Source organism: Microcaecilia unicolor, chromosome 10, assembly GCF_901765095.1.
Source record: "Microcaecilia unicolor chromosome 10, aMicUni1.1, whole genome shotgun sequence".
NCBI classification, from domain to species: domain Eukaryota; kingdom Metazoa; phylum Chordata; class Amphibia; order Gymnophiona; family Siphonopidae; genus Microcaecilia; species Microcaecilia unicolor.
In genome coordinates this window covers 30432663-30460451 of record NC_044040.1, presented here as the reverse complement: position 1 = coordinate 30460451, position 27789 = coordinate 30432663, and the positions used below count along the sequence as shown (strand labels likewise).

Below are 27789 nucleotides of genomic sequence, written 5' to 3'. Positions count from 1 at the left end.
CATCAAAAGAACAGGGTATACAGGGAAAAAGGAGGGAAGGGTAGGAGTGTCCAAAATGGTCCATTAATTTGCTGTGTTGTAGGATGTAGGGACGTATGTTGGATCCTTGGGGTAGGCCTTTCCGAATAAGCTGGTCTTGAGTGATTTCCTGAAATCAAGATGATCGTGAATAGTATTCACAGCTTTTGGCAGTGCATTTCATAGTTGTGTACTTGAGTGGGAAAGCGCAGGGTACAAATGTAATAAATAAATAAAGGAGAAGGTGGAAGCATAAGTGGATTTATATTTGAGGCCGTTGCAGCTAGGGTAATGAAGGTTTAAGTATGAACGGGATAATCTGGATGTATTCCTGGATGATAGGTTAAGTTGGTCATGTATCCTGGGGCTTCTCCGTAAAGAATTTTGTGAACTAGGGTACAGATTTTGAAGGTGATTCGCTCATTAATTGGAAGCCAATGCAGTTTCTCTCGAAGAGGTTTAGCACTATCGAATTTGGATTTACCATAAATTAATCTGGCTGAAGTGTTTTGGGCAGTCTGAAGTTTCTTTGTAAGTTGTTCTTTACATCCTGTGTAAATTCCATTGCAGTAGTCTAAGTGGTTTAATACCATTGATTGAATTAGATTACGAAATACTTCTCTCGGGAAGAAAGATTTAAATTCACGTTTCCACAACGAGAAGAACATTTTCTTTGTAGTGGAATTTATTTGGCTTTCAAGTGATAGGTTGTGATCCATTGTTACACCAAGTATTTTTAGGCTCTCTTGAGTTTGAAAGGGTAAGATCTGGGGTGATTAGAGTTGAAGGTTTGGACTGATTGTGTTGAGATGAAAGGATAAGGCAGTGCGTTTTCTCAGTATTCAGTTGAAAAGAGTTTGCCCATAAGTTCATGGTGTTCAGACCAAGATTAATTTCATTGGTGATTTCAGACAGGTCATGTCTGAAGGGAATATAAATTGTGACATCATCAGCATAAATGAACGGGTTAAGGCCTAGATTGGATAAAAACTTGGCCAAATGAATCAGCATTATGTTAAAGAGTGTTGGGGATAGTGGTGAGCATTGAGGGACTCCACAGTCTGCTTTCCACGATGGTGATAAAGTTGAATTAGATTTTACTTGATAAATTCTGGAGATTAGAAAACCCTTAATCCATCTAAGTACATTTCCACCAGTCCCAAAGTAATCAAGAAGGTTTAAGTAGAACGTTATGGTTTACCATGTCAAAAGCACTCGACATGTCAAATTGGAGAAGAAGTATGCTTTTGCCTAAAGCTATTTCCTGCTTGAAGTTGGCAAGGAGAGTGATAAGCACGGTTTCAGTGCTATGAAGGGGGCGGAATCCTGATTGTGATTTGTGTAGTATAGAGAACTTACCCAGGTAATCATTGAGTTATTTGGTCACCATGCTCTCCATCATTTTAACAAAAAGTGGAATGGATGCAATAGGGCGATAATTTGCGAGATCATTGCTTTTTTTCTTGATGTCCTTTTGTATTGGAGTGAGTAAAATGTTACCATATTCCACAGGTAAGAAACCATGTTCAAGAATGTAGTTTAAATAGCATGTAAGGTCTGCGATAAAGCGGTCAGGGGTGGATTTAAGTAAGTGGTTAGGACAGGTGTCAAGTTTGTAATAAGAATTTGAAAATTTATGAAACGCCTGGGTAACAATCAATGGTGAGGGGGGCAAAGTTTAACAGGGACCGATCTACAGGGTGTTCTCCCGGGGTAGAATTCAGGCAGTTAATGAAATAATCCATGTCTGAGTTGTGCTGAGGAAGTGAATTACGCAATTTTGTTATTTTTTTCATTAAAGTATATAGCAAGATTGACGGCAGATGGGGTTTCAGAATTGATAGAGGTGAGTGAATTAGAAACTGTTAGTTTATTGACAAAATGGAATAGTTTCTTCAGGTCTTTGTAGTCCAGACCTATTTTAGTTTTATAGAACCTTTTGGACTGTCTTATTGCATATTTGTATTTTCTTTGAATTAGTTTCCATGCATTGACAGTATGTTCATTTTTTTTTTCTCCATGCCAGTTAAAAGTTTTCTGGAAAGAGTTTTTAGTTTTCTTAGATCATCATTGAACCAAGGCATCGAGTCTTGTCTTCTTGATGTTCGTGTTCTTACAGGAACTAAAACTTCTAATATGCTTATGCATCTTTCATCCCATTCTGAGAAAAAATATATAGTATCTATTCGTGCTGACCATTCATTATCATAAATCAGTTGCCAGAATTCCTCGGTGTCTATATGGCTTCTTGTGCTGTAAGTTGTATGGTCATGAGAGCGAAGACCCTTCTTCCGCCTTAATAGGGTTAGGTTTAATTTGTAATGGTCAGACCATAGAGTTTCCGACCAATTAATATACGTTATTCGAAAGTTATGTTCTGTGGCCAATTTATATGAGAAGAGGTCAAGTGTGTGACCTTTTAATATGAGTAGTTTGCAAACACAGATACTATTCGTTGTGTATGGTTTGATGCTTTTTCAAATGCCTAATAAAAATTTAATGTAAAAAAGAAAAACTCTCTCAGACTACACCTCCCAAATTGCAAAAAAGTTATCTACAAAACTGTCCACTCTACAGACTTCAATTACTTAGGAACCAAATGGTGGAATTCCTTACCACCTAAAATAAGAAATATACAGGAATATGCTAGATTCCTGGAGGTTGAACCAAGCGAGGGCAAAAGGGCAGAAAGATGTTGAAGCTTGGAGCAATGATCTCATATGATTTGTCCACCGTCTCTTTCCTCAACATCTTCAATACTGTCTATAGAAATAAAAAGCAGATCCATTAACTCCTTCAGGCCAGTGTGGGAAAGACTGGATCTTGACCAGAAAGGTGGTAATGAATGTGCCAATTACGTAACTTTATTCTTATATTCCACAAACGCCTTGCAGTTCGATGCGGATCATATTAAAAGAAACTCGTGATAACCAGGAAATACAGTCAAAACAAAATTGCAACAGAACGCACTCCCCAACCCACCCATCACCCTCCAGTGACAAATTTCTGAAACAAGTCTTTAAAAGCATCCTAAAATTCAAATACTCTCTGGTAGTCAACCATGACCCAGTAATTTCATTTCCCCACCTGGCTGCTTGAAATGCCAACAAACATTCCACGTATTTCAATCTTTTCCTAACTCTAATTGGGGGATAAGAAAAATTACAAACCCTCCAAGATCTAAAACAAGATGGGAAGATCAAACAATCTACCAAATAAGAAGGTACCAATACAAAAAAGGACTTGTACAAGAAACAAAAACATTTTTAAAAGACCCGGGCTGAAATTGGCAGCCATTGGGGCTCATTTTCAAAGCACTTACAAAGTTCCACAGGTTACTACGTAACTTTGCAAGTCTAAGTGTGAGAAAAAAAAATCTAACGCAAAGCAGCGTTCTAGACTGATTGAAGAACTTAGGGCAATTCAAGTAAATAATACTGCAATAATCTAACATACTCAGTAACAGACTGAGCCAGAAGCTGAAAGTGCTCTTCTGAAAAGTATTTCTTAATACAGCGTAGCTTATGCAAAACTATATAAAAGACCTTTGGACCAACCTATTCACCTGTGGAGTCCAAGACAAAGTTCTAGCTCCAACTCCAAAGTAGATACTTACTATACAGAATATGAAAATAATGTGCATTTCTCTGGACCAGAAGAATGCCTGTCATCACGCTGGGTTTGTTGGTATTGTTTATATCTCAGAGTTTTGCAGAAACCTTTTATAAATTTATTAATCACCTTCTGAAGTTGTTCCAGAAGTAGTAGTGGAAATAATTTCTCTGCTGTCACCAGCACCCAAGATGAGAAAGGCTGCTGCAGAGGCATGCTGAGGAACAGGCAGCATCTGCACTGGGGTAGCACCATTTGTGCTAAAAAGGACCTCCACTGTGTCTGTGACATCTATGCAATCTACACTGGATATGCACTGGAATGTCTATGTAGGAGGAGTCCCACCGTTGGTGCTTAGAAACAGACGATTCTTGTCGAGGAATTACAGTGTAACATGCTTTTGTTCCTAAAATACTTTCAAAGGGTTCAAGGATGATGCCTTCCCTTCAGACCTGGAAACCTCTGAGAATGTACACACCAGTTCAAACATGATCTGGCGGTCCCCCATGGATGACTGGACTTTTAAAGCCACTACGCCTCGAGGCAGGTGGTGACTCCATGGAAGTTTCTTGACTCATATGCACAGAGCCAAGAGACAGAGCAGACCCTCTTCTGATCTTGAAGAAGCCTTTTCTCAGTGGTTGCAAAAGCAATTCAGATAATTTTTGAAGACTTAAGGTTATATACAAGCACAATGCTTGCAAATCGCTCTACGTTGTTATCTGCAGCTATGCAGCTGAAATATTTAGAATGTGTGTCAAAGTTCTAGATCTTTAAGCCACATTTTGGGCAGAAACTGAACCCTGATTTCAGCGACATGACCAAAAAAAAAAAAAAAAACTGTATAAGAAAAAAAGAATAATTTTTTTTTAAATGTAGGAAGGCAGCAATTTCCACAGGAAAAAAAAAAGTTATAGGAACAACTTTGTTTAGCATCTGTTCAACTGAGCAGAGGGGGAAAATAAGGAATCAAGACCACTGCACACAAGAAAGGCTGAACATACTCAAAACTTTACACTGAGATGTAAGCTCTAGGATAGCTGTTTTGTCCCAGTGATATGCAATGTGCATCTGACTCAGTCCTGCTTGTCATCCAAAGAGTACATATTCTCTTCTAAGATCTTTTGTTCCATCACTTATTTTATTTTTTTATTTCCAAACCTCAACTAAGTCTTTTATATGTTAATTTTATGGTATTTTACCATTTTTCCTTTGGATCTGTTGATAAATATTTCTTTTACACACACACACCAAAAAAAAAACCCTGACAAGAGACACCCTTTAATTACTTGGCATTTACCCTACCTCTACTGGGGGTCTGAAGATCAGATTGTTGGTGTTCATATCGGACTTGCTGATCACACACTTATCATTTTCATCACTTAATTTCAATGCTATTCTTTGTGCTTCTCTTTGAACACCCTCACTATACTGGTTGATATTTGCTTCTTCATAACGATCCATCCATGCCTTAATTTTAGTCTCCCATCCAAAAGTTGAAATATCTGTAGGATCAATTTCAGGAGCTGAACCCTGCAAACATAGTAAAGTCATTATTATTTAACAGAAGGCATACTATTCAATAGCTGAAATTGAGTACTCTTGTAAATGCTTTACTGGCATAATAGTAAAAAAAAATCTTAACATGCCAAAAATATACATATATCTACTGAAGATACCAATTTCTTACTAAACCAGAGCATGCCTTATTTTTCCCACCTGATGTCACAACACAGCCATCAGAAAATTCCAAGAATTAAGCAAATTTTAAAGATTCATCTCCAAAATAGGAACCACCCAAGAGAGCAAGCAACAAGAATAAAAATATACAAAACCAATAATCTAACCTACATTATTTCTTTTAACAGCAGATAAAACTCATTCAGCAAAGTTATGATTTCAGAACACTATCAATGTAGCACAGTTACACCAGTTTTTAAGCTTGTTTTTCAAAAATTCCAGGCATATCATTTTAAGACTGGGCTCCAATTTACCCATTTAGAAGCCTAAGTGGGTAACTATTCAAGAAGGCAAGAGAAGTGTGAAAAGACAATTCTGAGTTTGTGGTGAGTCATCCTCAATACCTACACAGCAATGAATATGCTGATGAAATATCATGAGGAATTATCACCCTCACTGTTTTTCTGATGTACAATATTATTCTAAGTGCTGTGATTGTTGCAGTTGTCTGGGCCTTGCCGGACCCATACAACTGCAACAATCGTGATGCCAGCCGCAGAAGTTTAAGAAACTTATTCTAGTGCCACTGGTTCCTTTCAAAAAGCCAGGAGGAAGATGATCAGGCTGTACACAACACAAAGTCAAACTTCAGTCATAGAATGATCTCACTGACATACTCTCTTCAATGCTTATTTGGCCCAGCTGTGCAGGATATAATGGAAAGAAAATGCAGCAATTATAAGCACACAAAGATAAAATATTTTGCCAACTTTTTTATACAAATAGATTAAAAGATAAATCTGCCATTACTTGGCAAGGTAGATTTAAAAAAATGAATTCAGTTATTTTTCTATTCATATCTTCTAAGAAATGTCCAACACACCGTATGAAACATCATGCTTAGTGCACAGAGCTAAGGGAAATAACAGTGAAATAAACAGAGTTGGAAAGAAAAACAAAACCTTCAACAACAAAAAAACATCAAATCTGTAGTGATGGACAAAAGAATGCATAGATTTCCAAGTTGCCACTTTGCAAATTTCATGAGTTGTAAATTAAGGCACATGCCAACCTCTTGTCAAATGAGCTTTCAAAACTGGCATTTGTTTTTGATGCTGCTTCCCGTTTCTGGCCTCCACTGAAAATAATAAAAACCTTATTTCTTTATTGCCTCTGTACTCTTCAGGTACGTCTTTAACATGAATCCCACATTCAATTTGTGCCAAGCAAATGCACTACTCACTTTTAAGATCCTGAAAAACTGGTAGAGAGAGAATGTAATTCAGATGGAAGGATGACATTACTTTGGGAAGGAAGGATGGAACCTAAGCATTACCTTTTCCTTACTACAGAACAACAACAAAAAAGTTCTCTATAGCAGTACTTCTCAACCCAGTCTTTAAGGCACACCTAGTCCCATCAAGGTTTTTGGACATCCACAATGAATATGCATGAGATACATTAAATACCAATGCATGCAAATCTCACTCATGCATATTCATTGTGGATATTCTGAAAACATGATGGGACCAGGTGTGCCATAATGTCTGGATTGAGAAGCACTGTTCTACAGGACAAGGCCTATAAATCTCACATTCGCCTAACCCAGGGGTAGGCAACTCCGGTCCTCGAGAGCCGCAGGCAGGTCACGTTTTCAGGATATCCACAATGAATATGCAGGAGATAGATTTGCATACCATGGAGGCAGTGCTAGCAAATCTATCTCCTGCATATTCATTGTGGACATCCTGAAAACCTGACCTGCCTGCGGCTCTCGAGGACCGGAGTTGCCTACCCCAGGCCTAACCAAAAAAATAGATTAAAAAAAAAAAAAAAACAACCAAAAGAACACATTCCTGTCTTCAGGGTGATAACTTTTAAGGTTACGGAATCTGACGGTTCAAAAAGAAGCTGAACAAAGACACACAATACCAAATCCCAGAAGGGGACCAAAAGATAATGCAGTAGATTGATAAGTTGAACCCCACAGGAAAAAAAAACAAACTACATATGGATGCAAAGCCAAGCTCTTTCCCTTTACTAGACCTCTAAAACAGGACTCAGCAGCCAATTGTATCTTCAATGAGACGAACACCAACCCCTGGTCCAAACCAAGAAATTCAAAATATCTGGAACAGAAAACAAATCACTCTTACTTTCGACACAAATTTTCAAAAATCCTCCAAATCCTTAAGTATCCTAACAGGAAGGACTTTTTACCTAGAACATAACAAGGTAGCTATTATGTTAGCTGAAAAGTCTTTCTTTGAGGCAAGGTGGCGGCCGAGTGAGACGTATGGGAAGTCGCTCCAGACCTACCTCTCAACTTTTCCTAATAACCTCAGCTTCCGATGCCAAAACGAAGAGGCAAACAGCGCCTTAGCCCTGCGGCGCAGTCTGTGCCTTTGGTGGGAACGCTGGACCGTTTTCTACAATCAAGTGTTGCGACGGGAGCTCCTTCGCAGCCGGAGAATTTGGGGATAGGTTTGCTATTCTTCCGGCTTGAAGCAGAAAACTCTCAGCCCCGAGACGCACAAGCCCCCTCTGAAGCCGGCGGAAACCCCGAGAGCGGCTCTGCAGATGCCGGATGCCAAAGTGCCGACAGGGTCTCCAGACACGGGCGTCGCCGCGAATGTAGAATCGCCGACTTTCCCCGCATTTGGAATAGCGGGAGACAGAGGGGAGAATCTCCTTGGGGGAAATCAGCTTGCATTTGAAAGTCAGCCATCGTTGGAACCTTTAATTGAATCTGGATTATCAAGTAAATCCTTTCTACCACAAAAACCAGAGACTATAACTTTGGACACAATATGGCAAGCCCTAGGGGGCCTAGAAACTTCCTTTTCACAGAAATTTTCTTCAATGAATCAATACTTTAATCAAATGTCTGAAAAAATTCCAACATTGGATAAAAAAATTACAGCCATGGGTAATGATATGGAAAAAAAATATTAAGACTATACAAGATTGTCAACAGATCCAAATTAATTTGATTAAAGAAAACCTTTACCTTAAAAAAATAGGATTGAAATCCTGGAAAATTATCAAAGATCTAATACCCTTAGGCTTATAAATTTTCCTAGGCAATTATCAATCTTACTTCTTATAATCTTTAAAAAATATTTAACAGAAGTTCTGAAAATTCCTGAACAGTCACATCCTCCTATATCCAAAATATATTACATTTCACCTTTTTTGAAGAAAGAATTAGACCAAGGAAATAGAATTGATGTACCTGCTGAAACTTTAGAATTCTTGAGGACGATAGAGTGGGACTGACAACTGCCACACTTAAAGTAACTTTATTCTACAACCTGATAGAGACTGGATACTTAAGCAATTTTTTCTAAATAGAGATCAAAATTTCCTTGAATGTAAAGTAAGAATGTACCCAGATGTTTCTAAAACTACTCAGAAGAAAAGGCAAGAGTTTCTTAAATTGCACCCAAAAGCTCTGCAGCTGGGCGCTATGGTTTGGTAAAATTTTCCTTGTAAATGTGTTCTAAAGTTAAACTCTGTTAAATATATATTTTTTGACTCCAAACAATTGAACTCTTTTCTGGACTCCAAGATCGCTGGCTTACCTATGCTACAGCCAAGGAATATAATAACTTCGACGCCGTGATAAGTATAGAGATCACTCAAACTTCTTCTCTGCCGCCTTTTTCTTTAACTTAGTTAAAAATTAAAATTACTTTTCCTATGTATTGAGGAATTGCCTCCCTATAGTGGACTAAAAATGAGAAATGGTCATGATATGATTTAAATACAATGTAATAATTAGTTTCCTAAAGCTTTGTAATGACTTATAGTCATCTATTCTGATTTGTTTTAAATTTACTACACTGTAGTTTCATCGCATGCCCCCTAGTCCTAGTATTTTTGGAAAGTGTGAACAGACGCTTCACATCCACCTGTTCCACTCCACTCATTATTTTATATACCTCTATCATGTCTCCCCTCAGCCGTCTCTTCTCCAAGCTGAAAAGCCCTAGCCGCCTTAGTCTTTCTTCTTAGGGAAGTCGTCCCATCCCCGCTATCATTTTAGTCGCCCTTCGCTGCACCTTTTCCAGTTCCACTATATCTTTCTTGAGATGCGGCGACCAGAACTGAACACAATACTCAAGGTGCGGTCGCACCATGGAGCGATATAACGGCATTATAACGTCCTCACATCTGTTTTCCATACCTTTCCTAATAATACCCAACATTCTATTCGCTTTCCGAGCTGCAGCAGCACACTGAGCAGAAGGTTTCAGTGTATAATCGACGACGACACCCAGACCCCTTTCTTGGTCCGTAACTCCTAACGTGGAACCTTGCATGACGTAGCTATAATTCAGGGGTTTTTTTCCCCACATGCATCACCTAGACGATACTACTTTCAAACACATCAAATTTCTATATCCAGGTGGTCTTGGCCAATCCTGAGCTATCAACACTGACTTCGATGCATCTCTATCCTTTCAATGACCCTGCCTATAAGCAGACACAGTGGAAATATATACAGAAGACCCAACAGTGGCCATGACTGAAAAAGGCTGGAACCTGTGCATTCTGGCCTGTTGCCATCAGGACCATGATAGGATAAACCATAATGATATACCACTTCCAAGAAAACAACCTCTGCTACATTACATTCTCATAGACCCATTGAATTTCTGCTGAGGTAATTCGCTTGGTTATTTTGGGTTCAAGCTACATACCATGGAGATATCTTCCAGATTCATCTTCCCCCAATCCAACAACATCGCACACCACTTCTGCCATTTGCAGACTTCTTGGTCCTCCCTGTTGATATAGGCTACTGCCATCACACTGTCAGTAAGAATCCTTACCATTTTGTTTTGAAGTACCTTACAAAACTCCAGAAGAGCTTCTATCAACCTTGTGCCCCTCCAACATGCATCTGTTATTATAATGATCCAATTTTGGATGTCCAAGCTCCTTTGGCCAGACTGTTGATGCACAGCCACTAGTTGAGACTGTCTGATCTCTGGTGCTAATGATAGTACAAGGTACAGCTCAACTCTGTGGAGACCACAGAGAGAAAAAAAACATATTTATAAAAGGTCTTACATACATTCTGGCCCACAGCATTAACTGTAAGGTCACAGCTATTCTTCCCAAAATAAAATCAGAGCACTGTACAATAAAAAAACAAAATCATGAAAAGGAAAAGAACTCCCCATATTACATTAAAAAAAAAAAAAAAAGAACAGAACGTGATAAAGTAGGAAAAGCCACCCTAAACAGGTGGGCCTTGAGCAATGATTTAAACCAAGTATATGACTGTTCAGAATAGAGATGAAGGGTGAGAGTATTTCACACTGTAGGACCTATTAAAAAAAAAAAAAAGGCTGCATGACATGTAGACTTGAGAACAATAAACTGCAGGAATAGAAAGATGAAAGGTTAAGGATGAATGTAATGTATGGGAGGGGGTGGAGCAATCAGAGCTGAGAGAACAGGGAGAGCCCGTATGTAGGACCTTGGGGGCTAATGTGAAGATCAAACTGCACAAGGAACGGGACAGGAAGCCAATGGTGTTGAGCTAAAAGACAATGTTACAGTAGTCTAAATGTGAAGAAACAAGAGACAGGAAGTGTAGCACAAGTAGTGTATTTTATGTTCCCCGCTTAGATTGTTGAGATATAGTAGGCTATAAAGTTGTAGTAGTAGCAGCAGCATCCAAATAACTCCAAAGAAAACAAGTACAGTGAAGAGAATAAAAACAGGACTTAACTACTGCTGAAATGTGAGAATGAAAGGAAAGTTGAGAATCGAAAGTCACAGCAAGATACATGAAAAAATTAACCATTTCTGAACAGAGAAGGTAATAGAAGATCTGCCTGTAACCCAAAGGGATACAAACTTAGAAGAGTTTAGGGTTAGGCGATTCAACAAGAGAAAGGAATTGACAGCATCTAGACAAGACTGGAGATTAGAAAGATTACGATCACAATGATCATAGTGAGAGATCAGAATAATATCATTTGCATAGATATAAAACTGAATGGAAAAATATTGGGTGAGAGAAGCCAGAAAAAGATTAAAGAGGACAGGAGAGAGAAGAAAGCCTTGAGGGACACCTCAGTGAAGAGGGAAAGAATCTGATCTAGAATTAGGAGGAAACATGGAAAAAGAATGATTAAAAAGAAATGACGAAAACCACTTAAATACTGAACCTGAGATACCAACAGAGGGTAGTCTGCCTAAGAAGTGAGGGACTAACTACATCAAAGGCTGCACTTAAATCCAGAGAGAAATTTGATTACTTAAATTACCACTTAATACAGTTAAGTTTGAAAGCGGTTTACAATAAAACAGGAACAAGTACAATAAACACCCTTGTCTAGAGCAGCATGTAGATTGTTGAGGAGAGAGGCTATGATGGTTTCTGTGGAATGGCCCTGATAAAATCTAGATTGAAAAGGATGATGAAAAATAGAATCAATGTACTGAGAAAGCTGCTCCAGGACTTACGTCAAACCACTGGTTTACAAAGAGTGAGAAGATTTCTCATCAGATAGTAGTTTTTCCTTTCTCTTCTCAATGCTGAAAAAAAACACTTTGCCTTGGAATGTCAAAATTTGCCCCGAAATACTTAACATCTGGGACAGAGTAAGGTTGCTCTTGCAGAAATTGACAACCCATCCCAAATTTTCTAAGAAGTGCTCCACTTGGTGTGCAACTTTCACTTTTCATAAATGACTTCAACCTGATTAACCAGTCATCTAAATAAAGGTGGACCAAATTCCCTCTTTGCATAAGGTGGCTGCCACCCCCACTATCGAATTTGTAAATATACGCGGTGACGTCCAGTCCATAAGGAACAGCATAGAACTGGAAATGCCATCCCAAGATCATGATCCTCAGGTAACACTGATAAAACATATCAAAATGTGCAGGGAAGCTTCCGTTAACTCTAATGAAGTAAGAAACTCTCCTTGCTGCACCACCACAATCACCAATCACAATCTTTCAATTTGAAAATTTGGAACCTTAAGAAAATTTGACAACCACTTTGATATTGAGAATTGGATGGAAGGTACCTTTTTTTCTTTGGACCTACAAAATAAACTATGCCCCGCTCACTCTTCTGGAGGTGGAACTGGAACCACAGTTTCTCACTCAAGTAACTTGAACAAGACCTACTGAACTGCTCCCACTTTTAGGCCAGAATGAAAGGGCAACTGCAGAAACATCCCAGGAAGAGGCCAAGCAAACTCCAGAGTGTAACCATCCAAAATAATGTCTAGTACCCAAAGATCTGTGATTATCTGGGCTCAACTCTAGTAAAATGACTTCAGTCAGCCTCTTACCTTTGACACAATTCTGTACAGATAACTTATAAATAAACTGAGTACCCTCAGTATGGGTCCTAAAGAGACTGCTTGGTTTAGGAACTGGTTGAATGGAAGATGACAAATGTTAGTGGAGCTCACTAAAGGAAAGGGGACATTACAGTGGTAGGCTATAAGGATCAGTTCAGAAAGTAGAAGGCTGTCTGGTAAGGCATGCCTTTTTGTGGATGATACCAAAAGTTGCAATAAGTAGAAACCCTTAATTGTGTGGATAACAGGAGAAGGGATCTAGTGAAGACTGAAGAATGGTCTGCAATTTGGCAGTGAAGATAGGATACTAAAAAATACACGGACATGTATTTCGAATACAAAACCCAAGGAAACTATACATTTTAGGGAATGAAGTACTTCTGTGCACTAAAGAGTAGCGAGACATGGGTGTGATATGATCTTAAGGTGGCCAAATAGGTAGAAAAGGGGAGGGTGAAGGCCATAAGGATGCTTGGGTGCATAGGGAAAGGAATGGCCAGCAGGAAAAGGGAGGTGATACTGGTTCTATACAAGTCTTTGGTGAAATCTCATCTGTTGTGTTCAATTCTGGAGCATGAACCTTCAAAGAGCAGGGCGATATGACAGACACATTTAAATACCTCTGTGGCATAAATGCACAGAAAGTAAGTCTCTTCCCACTCAAAGGAATCTCTGGAATGAGAGGGCACAGGATAAAGATGAAAGGAAATACTTCTTTATAACAACGGATGGTGGATGCATGGAATAGCTTCCCATGGAGGAGCCAGCCTGTATTTGAATTCAAAGAAACAAGGGAAACACACAAAGGATATCAAAACCATACAGTAAATACTAGTAAATATGGTAAATCAATACTAATATTAAAGAACACTAGTTACTAGTAACAGTGGCCCCGTCAAACGTTAGTGCTGTTGTTTCATTACTCTGGCGCTTTTGATGACTATTTTGTTTGTATACAAAGACTTTTTGATGCACAGTAAAAGACTGCACATAAAAAAGTATATAAAATAAGGAGTTTTGATTCCTATGATAGAAGCAAGCCAAAGGCTTACACTTATGCCGGCTACAACCTAGGATTTTTCAATCTGAGTGGTTTCTGAGGGATCCTTCTCCTTTTAAACAATTAAACAAGTTCCAATTCTTGGATAAGCTTGTTAGTAACTAGTGTTCTTTAACATTAGTATTGAAACACACAGAATCCCCTAAGGGAGGGGAAGGGATAGAAAACTGTATGAATGGTCAGACTGGATAGGCCATATGGTCTTTATCTACTATCATTTTCCATGTTTCACTACACAGTTAATGCAGTCTCTTTCTCATTCCCCCTTCCTACCTGGAAAACACTCTTATCCTTCCTTTCTCATCAACTCGTAACCTTGGGGTCATCTTCGACTCCTCCCTCTCCTTCTCTGCACATATTCAACAGACTGCTAAAACCTGTCTTTTCCTTCTCTATAATATCAGCAAAATTCACCCTTTACTTTCTGAGCACACTACCAGAACCCTCATCCACACTCTCATCACCTCTCGCTTAGACTAGTGCAACTTACTTCTCACAGGTCTCCCAACTTAGCCATCTCTCTCCTCTTCAATCTGTTCAAAGTTCTGCTGCATGACTAATATTCCGCCAGTGTCGTTATGCTCATATTAGCCCTTTCCTCAAGTCACTTCACTGGCTTCCTATCCGTTTCCGCATACAGTAACTCCTCTTATTGACCTATAAGTGCATTCACTCTGCAGCTCCTCAGTACCTCTCCACTCATATCTCTCCCTACATTCCTCCCCGGGAACTACGTTCACTGGGTAAATCTCTCTTATCTGCACTCTTCTCCTCCACTGCCAACTCCAGACTCCGTTCCTTTTATCTTGCTGCACCGTATGCCTGGACTAGACTTCCTGAGCCGGTACGTCAAGCTCCATCTCTGGCTGACTTCAAATCTAAGCTAAAAGCCCACCTTTTTAATGCTGCTTTTAACTCCTAACCCTTATCCACTTGTTCAGAACCCTTACTTTATCATCCTCACTTTAATATTCCTTCATCTCGTTTGTCCTGTCTGTCCTAATTAGATTGTAAGCTGTCGAGCAGAGACTGTCTCTTCATGTTCAAGTGTACAGCGCTGCATACATCTAGTAGTGCTTTAGAAACGATAAGTAGTAGTAAGTAGTAGTACTATCATTTTCCATGTTTCACTACACAGTTAATGCAGTCTCTTTCTCATTCCCCCTTCCCACCTTCATGCAGTCTCTCTTGCTCATCCCCACCAACAGCCTTCACCCAATCTCCTGCTATCATATCTAGAGGCTGACCAAATTTTGGTTTCAGTTATGGCACAAAAACAGGCCCAAAATCCCTTTTCTGTCCAGTTTCACCCAAAAAGTTATTTTAATTTTTAGCCGTAAATGACCGTGTGTTTTCGGTGTAAGATGAAAATTTGTGCTTTTGTTCGTCTCCCCATAGGCACTAGGCATTATGAAGGTGTCACCTTCTGGACTTTCAACCTCTCCGACTTGCCAGGGGCCAATGAGTAGAGCTTACCCATAGCTCTGCCCACCCTGAAACCAGAGTCTCTAGAATGACCCACACTGCTAAAACAAAGGCCTGTATTACTTGATGCACCAAGAGAAAAAAAAATCCCTTTTGAGGGCTTCCTCATCCTCTCCAGAACAGAATACCTCACCACCAAGACCACAGGCTCTGGATCATCTGCGCTACTCAGAACGTACAAGGCTCTTTTGTCTTGAAGAACTGGACAACCGAAGGTCATCCCCAGTGGGGCATTCTCTGTCTTCGAGACCTCCCCTCCTTCCAGGGGAAGAGCCATGCTACTAAAGACTATCATCAGTTCAAGCCTTTCACTGACTGAGCTTCCCAGTCCCATGGAGGCTCCAATCTCATTCACTTCAGGTTGCCTGGGTTTCCCCACTAGCAAGGACTGCAATACAAAGTTCCTTGTGCCAGATGCAACAAAAAAGCCTGGTGCATTAAGAACAAAAGTTCTAGGGAGACCCTTCTACTTGCAGCTCAGTGGTGGTGGTGGTGGTCTTGCTCAACTTAAACTCCTCCTGCAGCTACATGCAGAGCCTCCGAGGACATACTAAAGAGTCTTGATCCTGAGCTCTGGAAAAATGACAGTACCACATACTGCTGAGGAGACTACCTGATATAAGAACACAGTGAAACTTATCTCAAGCTTGCCTCCTCTCCCTCAGGAGTAAACCTGACATGCCAAAATGTCAGTCTCTGGTATGCAACTTGCTGCTGTCCCGCAGCAAGACACATACTGTCCCAAGCTCCCTCAGTGGCCACCATAGCACAAGCACCATTCGGATCATTCAGCTATGTCAATAGTGCTACCCAAATTAGAAACAGAAACATAGAATCATGACGGCAGATTGGCCCATCCAGTCTGCCCTTCCTCAGTAACCACTAGCTCCTCCTTTTCCTAAGGGATCCCACGTGCCTGTCCAATGCTTTCTTAAATTCTGTCACACTCATCTCCACAACCTCCACCGGGAGGCCATTCCACACATCTACCATATAGTATTTTCTTAGATTCTTCCTAAGCCTATTTCCTCTTAAATTTAGCCTATGCCCTCTCATTCTAGAATTTTCCTTCATTTGGAAAAGGTTCACCTCCTGTGCATTAACGCCACTGAGGTATTTAAACGTCTCTATCATATCCCCTCTCTCCCGCTTCTCTTCCAGGATATACGTGTTGAGGTCCCTGAGCCTGTCCCCATGTGTTTTATAACAGAGTTTACCAATTTGGTAGCTGCCCTCTGGACCACGCCATCCTGCTTATATCCTTCCGTAGGCCAGGTATCCAGAATTGCACGCAGTACTCCAAATATGGCTCACTAGACACTTATACAAGGGCACTATCACCTCTTTTTATCTGCTGGTCATCCCTCTCCTTATGCACCCAAGCATCCTTTGTGTTTGACCATCGCCTTTTCTACCTGCTTGGCTACCTTAAGGACTTCGGACACAATCACCCCTAAGTCCCGCTCTTCTTCCGTACACAGAAGCACTTCACCCCCTATAATGTACAGTTCCCTTGGATTATTGTAACCCTAGTGTATGCCCCTATTTCTTAGCATTAAATCTTAGTTGCCAATTGTCAGACCACTATTCAAGCTTCGTTAGATCCTTCCTCTTTCCATCCACACTCTCTGGGGTGTCCACCCTCATACAGAGTTTAGTATCATCAGTAGAGAGACAAACCTTACCAGACAACCCTTCCACAATATCACTCACAAAGATATTAAAAAGGGCCAACCCAAGGACTGATCCCTGCAGCACACCACTGATAACATCCCTTTCCTCAGAGCAAGCTCCATTTACCACTACACCCTCTGTCTGCTCACATTTAACCAGTTATTTATTTATTTATTGCATTTGTATCCTGCATTATCCCACCTTTTGGTAGGGTCAATGTGGCTTACATGGAACAAATGGGTCGATAACAAGGTATTGAGCAGGTTAACAATTTGATAGAATAGTGAGAGTTTGTGGGGTTGTCTCACGGAGAGTTTAGAACTAGTTTACGTTCCTAGGAGATTCAGTGGCGATTGAATCACTATTGTTAGCAAGTTACAATAACGAGTCAAATAGGATCCCAACATAGTCTAAAAGGGTTGCATCATTTGTCAGGTAGGGTTCCAGTTCTGATGGCCAGAGGGGTACATAGTACATAGGGTGTCTGGGTTGTAAGTCTTGGAAGGGAGTATTAAGTGTTTGGTACAGTCTGGTCATGAAGCTTGTGACTTTTATATTTGAACTGTCGAATTTGTGGGTGGAATAGGACTGGTCCATTGGATGGTTAGGTTGGTTCAGCGGGGATGTTTTCTGAATAGATGGGCTTTTAGGTGTTTTCGGAAGGTTAGGTAGTTAGTTTTAGGTCCTTTGGGAGTGTATTCCATGTTTTTGGTGCAGATATAGGAAAATCTAGTAGTTAGAGTCAATTTGTATTTGATGTCTTTAAATGAAGGGGAGGGTGGGGTAGGATCTTGCTGATTTGATTGTGCTCCGGATTGGTAGGTCTATTAGATTGATCAAGTCTGTGGTGATGCCTAGGATTTTCAGGTTGTATGAGATTGGGAGCGATGTACCCAGTGCATTGACTGGTTTAAATTGTGTAGTGTACAAGGGACAAGAGTGAAAGGCAATGAGATTTTTCCCTGTTAAGTTTTAGTTTGAAAGCAGATGCCCAAGCTTCCACGATGTTCAAGCTGTGGTTGGCTCTAAAGCCTGACTGAGATTCATGTGGTATTGAGAAGCGATTGATGTAGTCTGTTAGTTGTTTGACTACTATACCTTTTTACCCAGTCAGTCAGTTTAGGTCCCATACTGAGGGCACTCGTTTATTTATCAATCTCCTGTGCGGAATCAAAACAAATGCTTTGCTAAAATCCAAGTACACCACATCTAGTGCCCCTCCCACGTCTGTTTGTTCACCCAGTCAAAGAAATCAATCAGATTTGTCTGACACGACTTTCTTCTAGTGAAGCCATGATGCCTCAGGTCCGGGAGTCTGATCCATTCAAGAAACCTCACGATCTTTCACTTTAGAAGTGTTTCCATTAGTTTACTCACCACCGAGGCAAGACTGACAGGTCTAATTCCCAACCTCCTCCTCATTTCCGCTTTTGTGCAGAGGGACCACATCTGCTCTTCTCTAGTCCTCTGGGACCGCTCCAGACTCTAAGGAGGAACTGAAGAGGTCAGACAGCGGAGCCGCCAGAACTTCTCCAAGTTCCTTGCACATCCTCAGATGTATCCCATCTTTGCCTACTTTTAGTATAGCTAGCTCCTCATGAACACTGTCTCCTGAGAATCGGTCCCGGTGTACCACACATCCATCCCCCTTAGCATTTGTTTTCTGCAGTCCTACCCCCGGTCTTTCATCCATGAACACAGAAAAGAAATAACTGTTAAGCAGTTCAGCTTTATCCTTATCGGCTTCTACATATTTCTCCCCCTCAGCTTTGAGCCTCACAATGCTATTTTGACACTTCCTCCCGTCACTGATATATCTGAAAAACGTTTTGTCCCCCAATTTTAGCGTATTGGCTATCTCGTCTTCCAATTGTGTCTCTTCGCTTTCCTGACAGTTTCCCCAGCTTCTTTTAGTTTGCCAGGTATTTTTGCCTGTCTTCCTCTTTCTGAGTCCTCTTGTAACTTGTGAAGAAATGATTAATAGTAGTAAGGCTAATCTTCCTTCCCTTCCCTTTTCAGCTACTGCGTTCGAGAACCAGAGCAGCCTTCTTTTCCTCTTACTCTTATGTAAGTTTCTAACATAAAGGTTAGTCACTTTTAAAAAGGCTCCTTTCAGTTTTACCCACTGCTGTTCTACTTCCTTCAGACGTTCCCACCCAACCAACTCTTCCTTGAGAAATTCCCCCACCTCGGCAAAGTTAGTTCTCTAGAAATCTTGAATAAGCCCTCTCTCCCCTTTGTCTTAAAATTGAACCATACCATTCGGTAATCACTAGATGCCAAATGATCTCCCACAGTAACATCAGAAACAATGCCCTCGTTTGTAAGTACCAAGGTCTAGAATAGCTCCATCCCACGTTGGTTTCATCATCCACTGCTGAAACAATTCTTCCTGTAGAGAATCCAAGATCCCTTTGCTTCTAGCTGACCCTGCAGCACGGACGCCCCAATTGACGTCCAGCATATTAAAATTACCTATCAGTAGTACTTACCCTTTACTAGCTATCTGATGGATATCTTCAACTAAGTCCCTGTCCATTTCTTGAGACTGTGAAGGTGACCTGTATATTACACCAATGTAAATACATTTTCCTTTCCCTTCACCTGCTAATCGGCACCACATGCACTCTTCATGCTCCACTCCTGCCAGAAGCATTCAGTTCTCTCCCTCTTACCATACAAGGCGCAGCTTCCACTGTCCCAGGACTGCTGTCACGCACTCCTCAGCAGCTCCCTTGGCCACAAACTAGGCCAGTGATGTACTCTTATATCTCTCTCCTCCTGTGCCTCCTTCTTCCCCAAATGCAGCCAGGAGCAGCAATCTCAGTCAGCACAGATGATACAGTTAAATAGAGGGCTGAGAGAAAGAAATGAACAGGAAAGGACCAGGACTCCTCTGGATATTCTGAGGGACTCAAGCCAGAGGATCCAGAGAACCCCCCCCCCCCCCACACACACACACACACACTCACCCAACTGGGCCCAGGAATCACATCCAGCCATCCAGAAGAGCTGTATACTATGCTGAAAACACAAAATACTGAGCTGGCAGGAGCTGCATGCTGCCCTTTTTAGGGCAGGGATTCATAAATAATTGTAGAGGGGCATAATCCATTTATTCTGGATTGGCCCAGTGAGAATGATTAGGAATAATGCATCTGAGATACACTGTGGCAGCCCGCTGTGAAATTGCTCTTAATTGGAAATGGGTAGATCTCCACAGTTTGATCTGTCTGCTCATGCGATTGGGTAATTACTACTCACTAAGCAAGCTAATGGCACTGCAGAATGGGCACCTCCACAATTTTGTGAGCAGTTGGCGGAAGTATAAAAGTTGGATAAACAACGAGAGGAAATAATATTAGTAAGGAAAGGGGAGGAAGAAATCGAAGTGGGAAAGAATAGAAGAGTCTGCCGCATGAAGGAAGGGTGGGGTGGCGGAGAGAGATGGGGGTAAGTTTCTGACTGGTTAAAGTTACAATCTGTTGAATGCATTTGTAAAGTGAAGGTGGGTTGCGATACTAAGGTTGGTAATGTGTCAAGGTTTGAAGTCATTTCACACATTTGGCAGTCATTCGCTACACGGTTCATGTGCAAACTATGAATACAGAAAATTTCAATACAAGAGAGCCTGCCAACAGTAGTTCGCCTCTACAGTCCCCTCAGGCTAGGCTAAATTGTTCAGCATACAAGGACCCACACAGAACTAGGATTTAGAATATTAAAAAAAAAAAAAATCACAGAATAAAAATATTTGTACTCAGTAAAACTGAGAAAATAAAAAGGGAAATTTAAGTTTTATTTACCTTTACCCTGGAAGACTTCCGAGATCCTTCACGAAAAGCCTAAAAAGCGAGAATATTTTACATGATGTAAAACTACTGAATATTTTACATGATGCAAAACTACTCTATAGAAGACCTTACATGTTATGGGTACAATCATTTGAAAAGTACATGTTTGAAGTTGTCACTAATCAAACAACGCTAAAATCAAAATTACAATAATCACAAATGACAAACTGATGGAAAGGAACATGAAAAGAGGTTGTTGTCTTAGGGGTCCTTTTATTAATCAAAAGTGAGCACTACCACGTGCAGCTACACTGCCACAAACTGATTTAGCGTGCGAGCCCTTTCCGCTACTAAATAGTGTCAGTAGGGCTCACGCCATTAATAGAAAAAAATGAAAATGCAGCAATTTTACAGCCGTGAAAAAAGTGGTCTCAGGATGCAGGGAAACCCACACGCTAATCATAGCATATGGCCTCTTTTAGTGCAGCTTAGTAAAAGGGCCCCTTAACTCCCACAAGTACAGGCATACTAGTTCGATAGAACCTTTTGCCTATTAGGCTTCGTGAGGGCCAAGTGACTAAAATATTAAGTCGCCAAGAAAGATTTTAATTGGGTAATGAGATTCCAAGTTTGGGGTGTCATTGGGGAGCAATTCCTAATCTAATAATTCCTTATCTAGCTTCAGAACTTAGTACAAGAACAGTGCTGTGCAGACTTCTATGGTCTGTGCCCTGAGAATGGCAAGGACAAATCAAACTCCGGTATAAAGTATCACATACCATATAAAATGAGTTTATCTTGATGGGCAGACTGGATGGACCATACAGGTCTTTATCTGCCATCATTTACTATGTAATGCTCCATGTGCTGGCTCTCAATTAGCTCCTTTTCCCCCACCACTAATATTATCCCTTGCCTTTAACCAAACTAAGCAGGGGAACTACACTTATGGCTTCAAACCTTATATCTGAGAGCAGACTGTCAAAAGAGTATAAATCTGTTATCCATGAGACAAAAAGTATTTTTATCAGTTGCTGATGAAAACTCCTAATAGATCCAGGAATATTTTTGCTTTGACCAAGGTATTGAACAATGTCTACCTACTCAACTGAATTGTGAAAATTGCCAGATTTTTTCTATGAGAAGATTGATAAAATTCGCTCTAACTTGCATTTAAGGGCTCAGCTTATAGATACTGGGGGTTTCGTATTAGACCAATCTGATTCTTGTGCTCAGAAGAGGTCCAAATGGTAATATTTTAGGTCAATTTCAGGCTGTTTCACTGGATGACAGAAAAAATAGCTTTCTTGCATCCCTCAGCTTCAAATTTTGATCCATGTCCTTCAACTTTACTATTGGCTGTGAAAGATGTAACCCTCAAGTCTGATATGCCTTTAATTAATGAATCTGATTGGGCATTGTACCTAAGGCCTGGAAGACCACAGTAGTTCGACTAATATTGAAGAAACCTACATTAAGACGCAGGTCTGCCAAGTAATTTTAGGCCGGTGTCCAATTTGACATTTTTATTTAAAGTTTTAGAAAAGATGGTTTTAACACAACTGTTTTTGTTGAGAAGCAGGAGGTTCCTTCTGAATTTCAGTCTGGTTTTAGAAAGTTCTATAGTATAGAAACTGTTTTGTTGGTCACGTGATGCATGATAGCTGACCGGACGTCTCATAGCCCGGCTCCATTCCCGCCACTTCAAAACCTTTGCATTATCTGCTTAAACCTCCCCGAATCGGCTCAAATTCTATTCGTCTGAGTGTCACAGCCTGGGAGGGCATCTTTTGACAAGCTTTTAGGGCCCTATGCTCTTCTTTTAAGGTGTTATACCAGTGAAGACCAGGCGGCCAGGAAGGAATCGTGTGCAGAACCTAAGCCCCAAGATGGCGGAGCCACATGCAGGCCCCTCACCGGTGACAATGCCTGTAGAGGCAATTCGAGAGATCACACAACAAATAACAGCAGTTCTTGAAGAAAAGCTAAGCTTCAAGCCTCAGTGGATCACATCAAAGTATCGCTGGACAGGCATAGTGCACAGCTGCAGCAGGCCGAAGAACGCATATCATGCGAAAGGAAGTCGCAGACACGAGAATCACAGCTCTAGAACTACAATGCAACCAACTAGCACAGCAAGTAGACGACCAGGAAAACTGAGGTAGGCGCAATAACCTCAGAATCAAAGGCTTACCTGAATCGTTGAAAGACAAAGAGCTGTGGAAATTTATTGAACACTGGCTGCCCAGTCAGCTAAGCTTACAGCTGCCTGATAACGTGCTGCGTGTTGAGAAGGTCAATAGAGTGGATACTATGTGCGAGGGACAGCAACGCCCGCGGCCCTTCCTGGCTCAAATTCTTAACTATGTGGGCAAGGATCGATTACTTCACGCATACCACATAAAAAGACCAGTAGAATTTAAAGGCAATAAAATCCTGCTCTTCCAGGACTACTCGATTTGTGTTTCCAACTAAAGGAGGAGGAGGAGTGGCCTAGTGCTTAGAGCACCGGTCTTGCAATTCAGAGGTGGCCGGTTCAAATCCCACTGCTGCTCCTTGTGATCTTGGGCAAGTCACTTAACCCTCCATTGCCTCAGGTACAAACTTAGATTATGAGCCCTCATGGGACAGAGAAATATCCAGTGTACTTGAATGTAACTCACCTTGAGCTACTACTGAAACAGGTGTGAGCAAAATCTAAATAAATAAAAAAAATAAATGGGTCAATATTTCAAATGCCTCTATGACAAGGGGGTACGCTTTGCTCTGCTTTACCCAGCAAAAGTAAGCATCCTGCATGAAAATAGGACTCTCTTCTTTACTGACCCTAAAGAACTGTGCTCCTTCGTGGATAAACTGCCGTGAGCACCCTATAATGTGTTATTTTACTCAATCACTCTGATCTCTCGGTGCTAACAGAAGTACATCAAGTGCACTTGGATTATAGATTAATTCAGTCTCAGTCTGGAAACCTGAAGACTCTTGGATTCATCAAGTTCTTTCTTTTTTCTCCCCCCTTTAGCATCTCTACGTCCTCCACTGGCATGACTGGAGGGATCGCACCACTGCTAAACAACGACAAGTTACTCGAATGCCCCCTTGTGGACTGGCTTGCCCTTTATGGTCAGTCTATCGGCTGGCAATTTTCTGGTGGACACTTTTGCCATCTGGGGCGAAACTCTGGGGGCATGACTCCCCCCCCCCCCCCCCCCCCCATTATTTTTCTCTCTTCACTGCTGGCTGACATGCACCATCACTGTCACAGGTAAGCAGACAGACTAACAGACTGGGACTGGTTTCTTATGCTTACCTTCAGGGGAAAACCCTTTGTGAACACAGGAAGGGGGGGGGGGGGTGAGAAGAGGGGTTGGGGAGTTAGTGGTTAGGAGGAGAGGAATATGAATGTTGGGAAGCTGTTTGGTTTGTGTGTGGTTGTTGTGGGGGGTCTAATATTGGGTAACTGGGTGGATGAAGAAATTGGGCTAATAAGTATCTGGGTAAGGGGGAAGGATCTATCTGAATAGTACTGTCTTGTCCAAGCTCACTAAAGCTCTTTCTGAGAACCACTCGGGAGGTGTCCTTCTTTCCTATGAGGTTGTCCCATTTCTCCTTGTTAGCTCCGGGGATGCCTGGGAGGCTGAGCTGGGAGGCCTCCTGGGCATATCTATACTCGCACTCACCTTTGTTCACATCACCTTTTTCCAAGGTGTGAGCTGGCTAATTTTAAAGTAATATCTTTAAAAGTAGGTGGCATCCACTCACCCATCAAATATACCAAGATTCTGCAGATGTTCAAAAGGCAGCACATTGATATAGCATTATTACAAGAAACCCATTTGGGGAAGCTTGAGCATCTTAAGTTGAAAAGAAACTGGGTGGGTGATCTTTATTAAACTGCTTATAATGGTAGACAGAGGGCGGTAGCCATACTATTCAAGAGGAACTTGGCGTTTACTATGCATAGAACGTATCAAGACTCCAATGGCCATTATGTGGTTGTAAGCAGGGTTGCTGAAGGGATTTAAAGTGGCCATATGCAGTATTTATGCACCTAAGATTTAAACACACAGATTTTTCACTCTTGTGGCAGCACGCCTAGCAACTTTTGATGATTACCCTCTAATTTTGGGGGGCGATTTCAATATCACCAGCGACCCCACAATAGATTGCAAGCCTCCAAAGAAGCCATCAAAGGATCACGATAGGCAGGGGAGTCAATTTTCTTATTCATAACCAGGAAGTTATAGATAACTGGTGGCTCCTCCATATGGATGAGTACGATTACACTTGTTATTCCCACACACATGGGGTCCACACACACTTAGATTATATTCTTGTGTCTCGGACTTTGATCCGTGGAGCTCATCAGGCAGGCATGGAGGTGCCCGACGTCTCGGACCACGCACCAGTTTGGATTAACACACGTTGGGGGTGGAGGGGTCAGGTCATAAGTACATAAGTATTGCCAAACTCATCGACAGACCAAGAGGTCCATCGAGCCCAGAATCCTGTTTCCAACAGTGGCCAATCCAGGTCACAAATACCTGGCAAGATTCCGAAAAAGTTCAACACATTTTATGCTGCTTATCCCAGAAATAAGCAGTGGATCTTCCCCAAGTCAATTTAATAACGGTCTATGGACCTTTCCTTTAGGAAGCTGCCCAGACCTTTTTTAAACCCCGCTAATTGCCTTTACCACATTCTCTAGCAACGAAGTCCAGAGTTTAATTACTCTGAGTGAAGAAAAATTTTCTCCGATTCGTATTTACTACTTCGTAGCTTCATCGCATTCCCCCTAGTCCTAGTATTTTTAGAAAAAGTAAACAAAATGATTCACGTTAACCCATTCCACTCCACTCATTTTATAGATCTCTATCATATCTCCCCTCGGCCACCTTTTCTCCAAGCTGACGAGCCCTAGACGCTTCAGCCTTTCCTCATAGGGAAGTCATCTCCATCCCCTTTATCATATTTGTTCCCTTCTCTGCACCTTTTCTAATTCCACTATAAGTCCCCCTCGCTGGCGGATGAACCCTGCCTTATATCAGGATCGCAAATTTCGTGCATATCTACAGCAGGGGTGGTTGGACTATGTAGCAGAGAATGATGCTCAATCAGTGGGGCCCTGAGTTTATTGGGAGGCGGCCAAAGCTGTACTCCGAGGCAAGATTATTGCTTACACTGCATCTGTAAATAAATAAAGAGAGCAGAAACTATGTAATTTGGCATACCAGCTGAGGGATTCGCAGAAGTTATTTATTCTTTCCCCTTCTGAGCATACGCACGCAGCCTGTTTTGAACATAAGAAGCAAATGCAGCAGTTGCTCAACGCAAGAGCGCTTTATAGTGTTATTATATAAATACCGCCAGCATCAATGGGGCAATAAGACGAGAAAGTTTCTTGCTTCTTTAGTGAAACAGAGATCAGCAAAAAGTTGCATCAGTAAAATTAGAGATTCTAATGGAGCCTCTCACACCAACATAAATGCAATACAGCAGGAATTTGATCGTTTTTACTTCATCCTTTATAGTAAAGGATCTTTCTCTGCTGAAGGCTGTGTGGAATTTTTTGCCAACTTAGACTTGACCTCCTTGACAACAGAACAGGTGGCTCACCTCAACGTGCCCTTGCAGGGGCGAGAGGTGCAGAAGGTTATCAAACAGCTGAAGCTGGCTAAGGCACCAGGTCCAGATGGCCTAGGCAGAGTTATACAAAATCTTACAAGACCTCTGAGTTCCTTCTTTTGTTTCTATGTGTGATGCCCTACAAGACTCCCAGGTTATGGTTCCCTCCCTGAACCACATTAACATCACGGTCCTTCAAAAGCCGGGAAGGATGCAGAGTTAGTGAGTTCTTACTAGCCAATCTCATTGCTTATTCAGGACGTTAAGATCATGTGGCAGTGCTGGCGTCTAGATTAAATCTCTTCCTCTGCTGGTTCATCAAGACCAGGTAGGTTTTATTCCCGGTAGATTTGCTTCAGCTAACATCTTAAAGATGAGACACATCATGTCTGAGGGAAGTCAACGTTCAGGGGATGCGATCTTAGCAAGCCTAGATGCAGAGAAGGCCTTTGACAAAGTAGTATGGGATTACCTGTTTTAGTACTGCATCGTTTCGGCATTCAGGGCGCATTTTTGGATTGGATAAAGGTCCTTAATAGTAATCCCACAGTCAAAATCATTATCAATGATACTCTTACTGAGGTGATCTCACTGGGCAGAGGAACCAGACAGGGCTGCCCTCTATCCCCCTCTCTTATTTATTCTCACGTTAGAACTCCTTGACATGCGGATCCGTCAAGACCCAGCTTTGCAGGGTGTTACAGCGGGAGGGTGAATATCGTATCAATTTGTTCACAGACGATATGCTGTTATTGCTTGATAATGCGTCTTCAAGTTTGCCTATCTCCAGGCGAGAGACTATATTCTCGTATCTGACTGCCGCCATAAGGCTCAGGCAGTTTCCCTACAATTATATCAAATTTTTTTGAGCCTTTCTCCTACTCTGAACAGACTATCCCAATGGTATCAGCTAATTCGGAACACTAGGAAAGCTCCCTTTCTGATGCAATGAGCCATGGAGTGGAGCAAAGACAGTGCAGGATGTTTTGGAAGCTCAGCTGAGGGCTGCATTTGAGGATCTTCATACAGTGACCCTCAATGCAGAATTACAGGATATTCAATACAGAGTTCTGCATAAAGTGCATATCACTAAACAGAAGGGTAAAGCCATGGGCCTACGGTTCCCAGGCTCTTTCTTGCATTCATTCATGGAATGCCCCACTCTGTCTACCTTTTGGTCCCAGGCTCTAGGAATCGTTGAGGCCACTTTGCAGTGTACATTAGATTGGTCATATTCGGTAGTGTTGAAGGGGAATAAGGCCTTCTTGCGAGGGAGGGGCTTCAGAGATGCACAATGCACATTTTAGTAACCACCCTTCTCATTAAAAAATGCATTTTGCAGTCCTGAATTTACACTTCACCTCCATCTCTTACTACCCTGCACAACTTTGTGTGTGAAATGGCAAACTGGTTGCTTACCTCTCTTAAATTTTCATTCTCTCCAGGACATTCAATATCATGATTTATGGAACAGGTATGTCTCCTTGCATACAGTAGTGGACAA

General features: G+C 41.4%; 1 protein-coding gene across 1 annotated transcript in view; it reads right to left on the bottom strand.

The window, feature by feature from the left end:
• Positions 1–27789, bottom strand: part of KMT2E (lysine methyltransferase 2E) — a 310078-nt gene that overhangs the window by 172505 nt on the left and 109784 nt on the right. Inside the window, 2 exon segments of the mRNA XM_030216423.1 lie at positions 4936–5163; positions 20673–20711. Coding sequence (XP_030072283.1) covers positions 4936–5163; positions 20673–20711 — 267 coding nt within the window.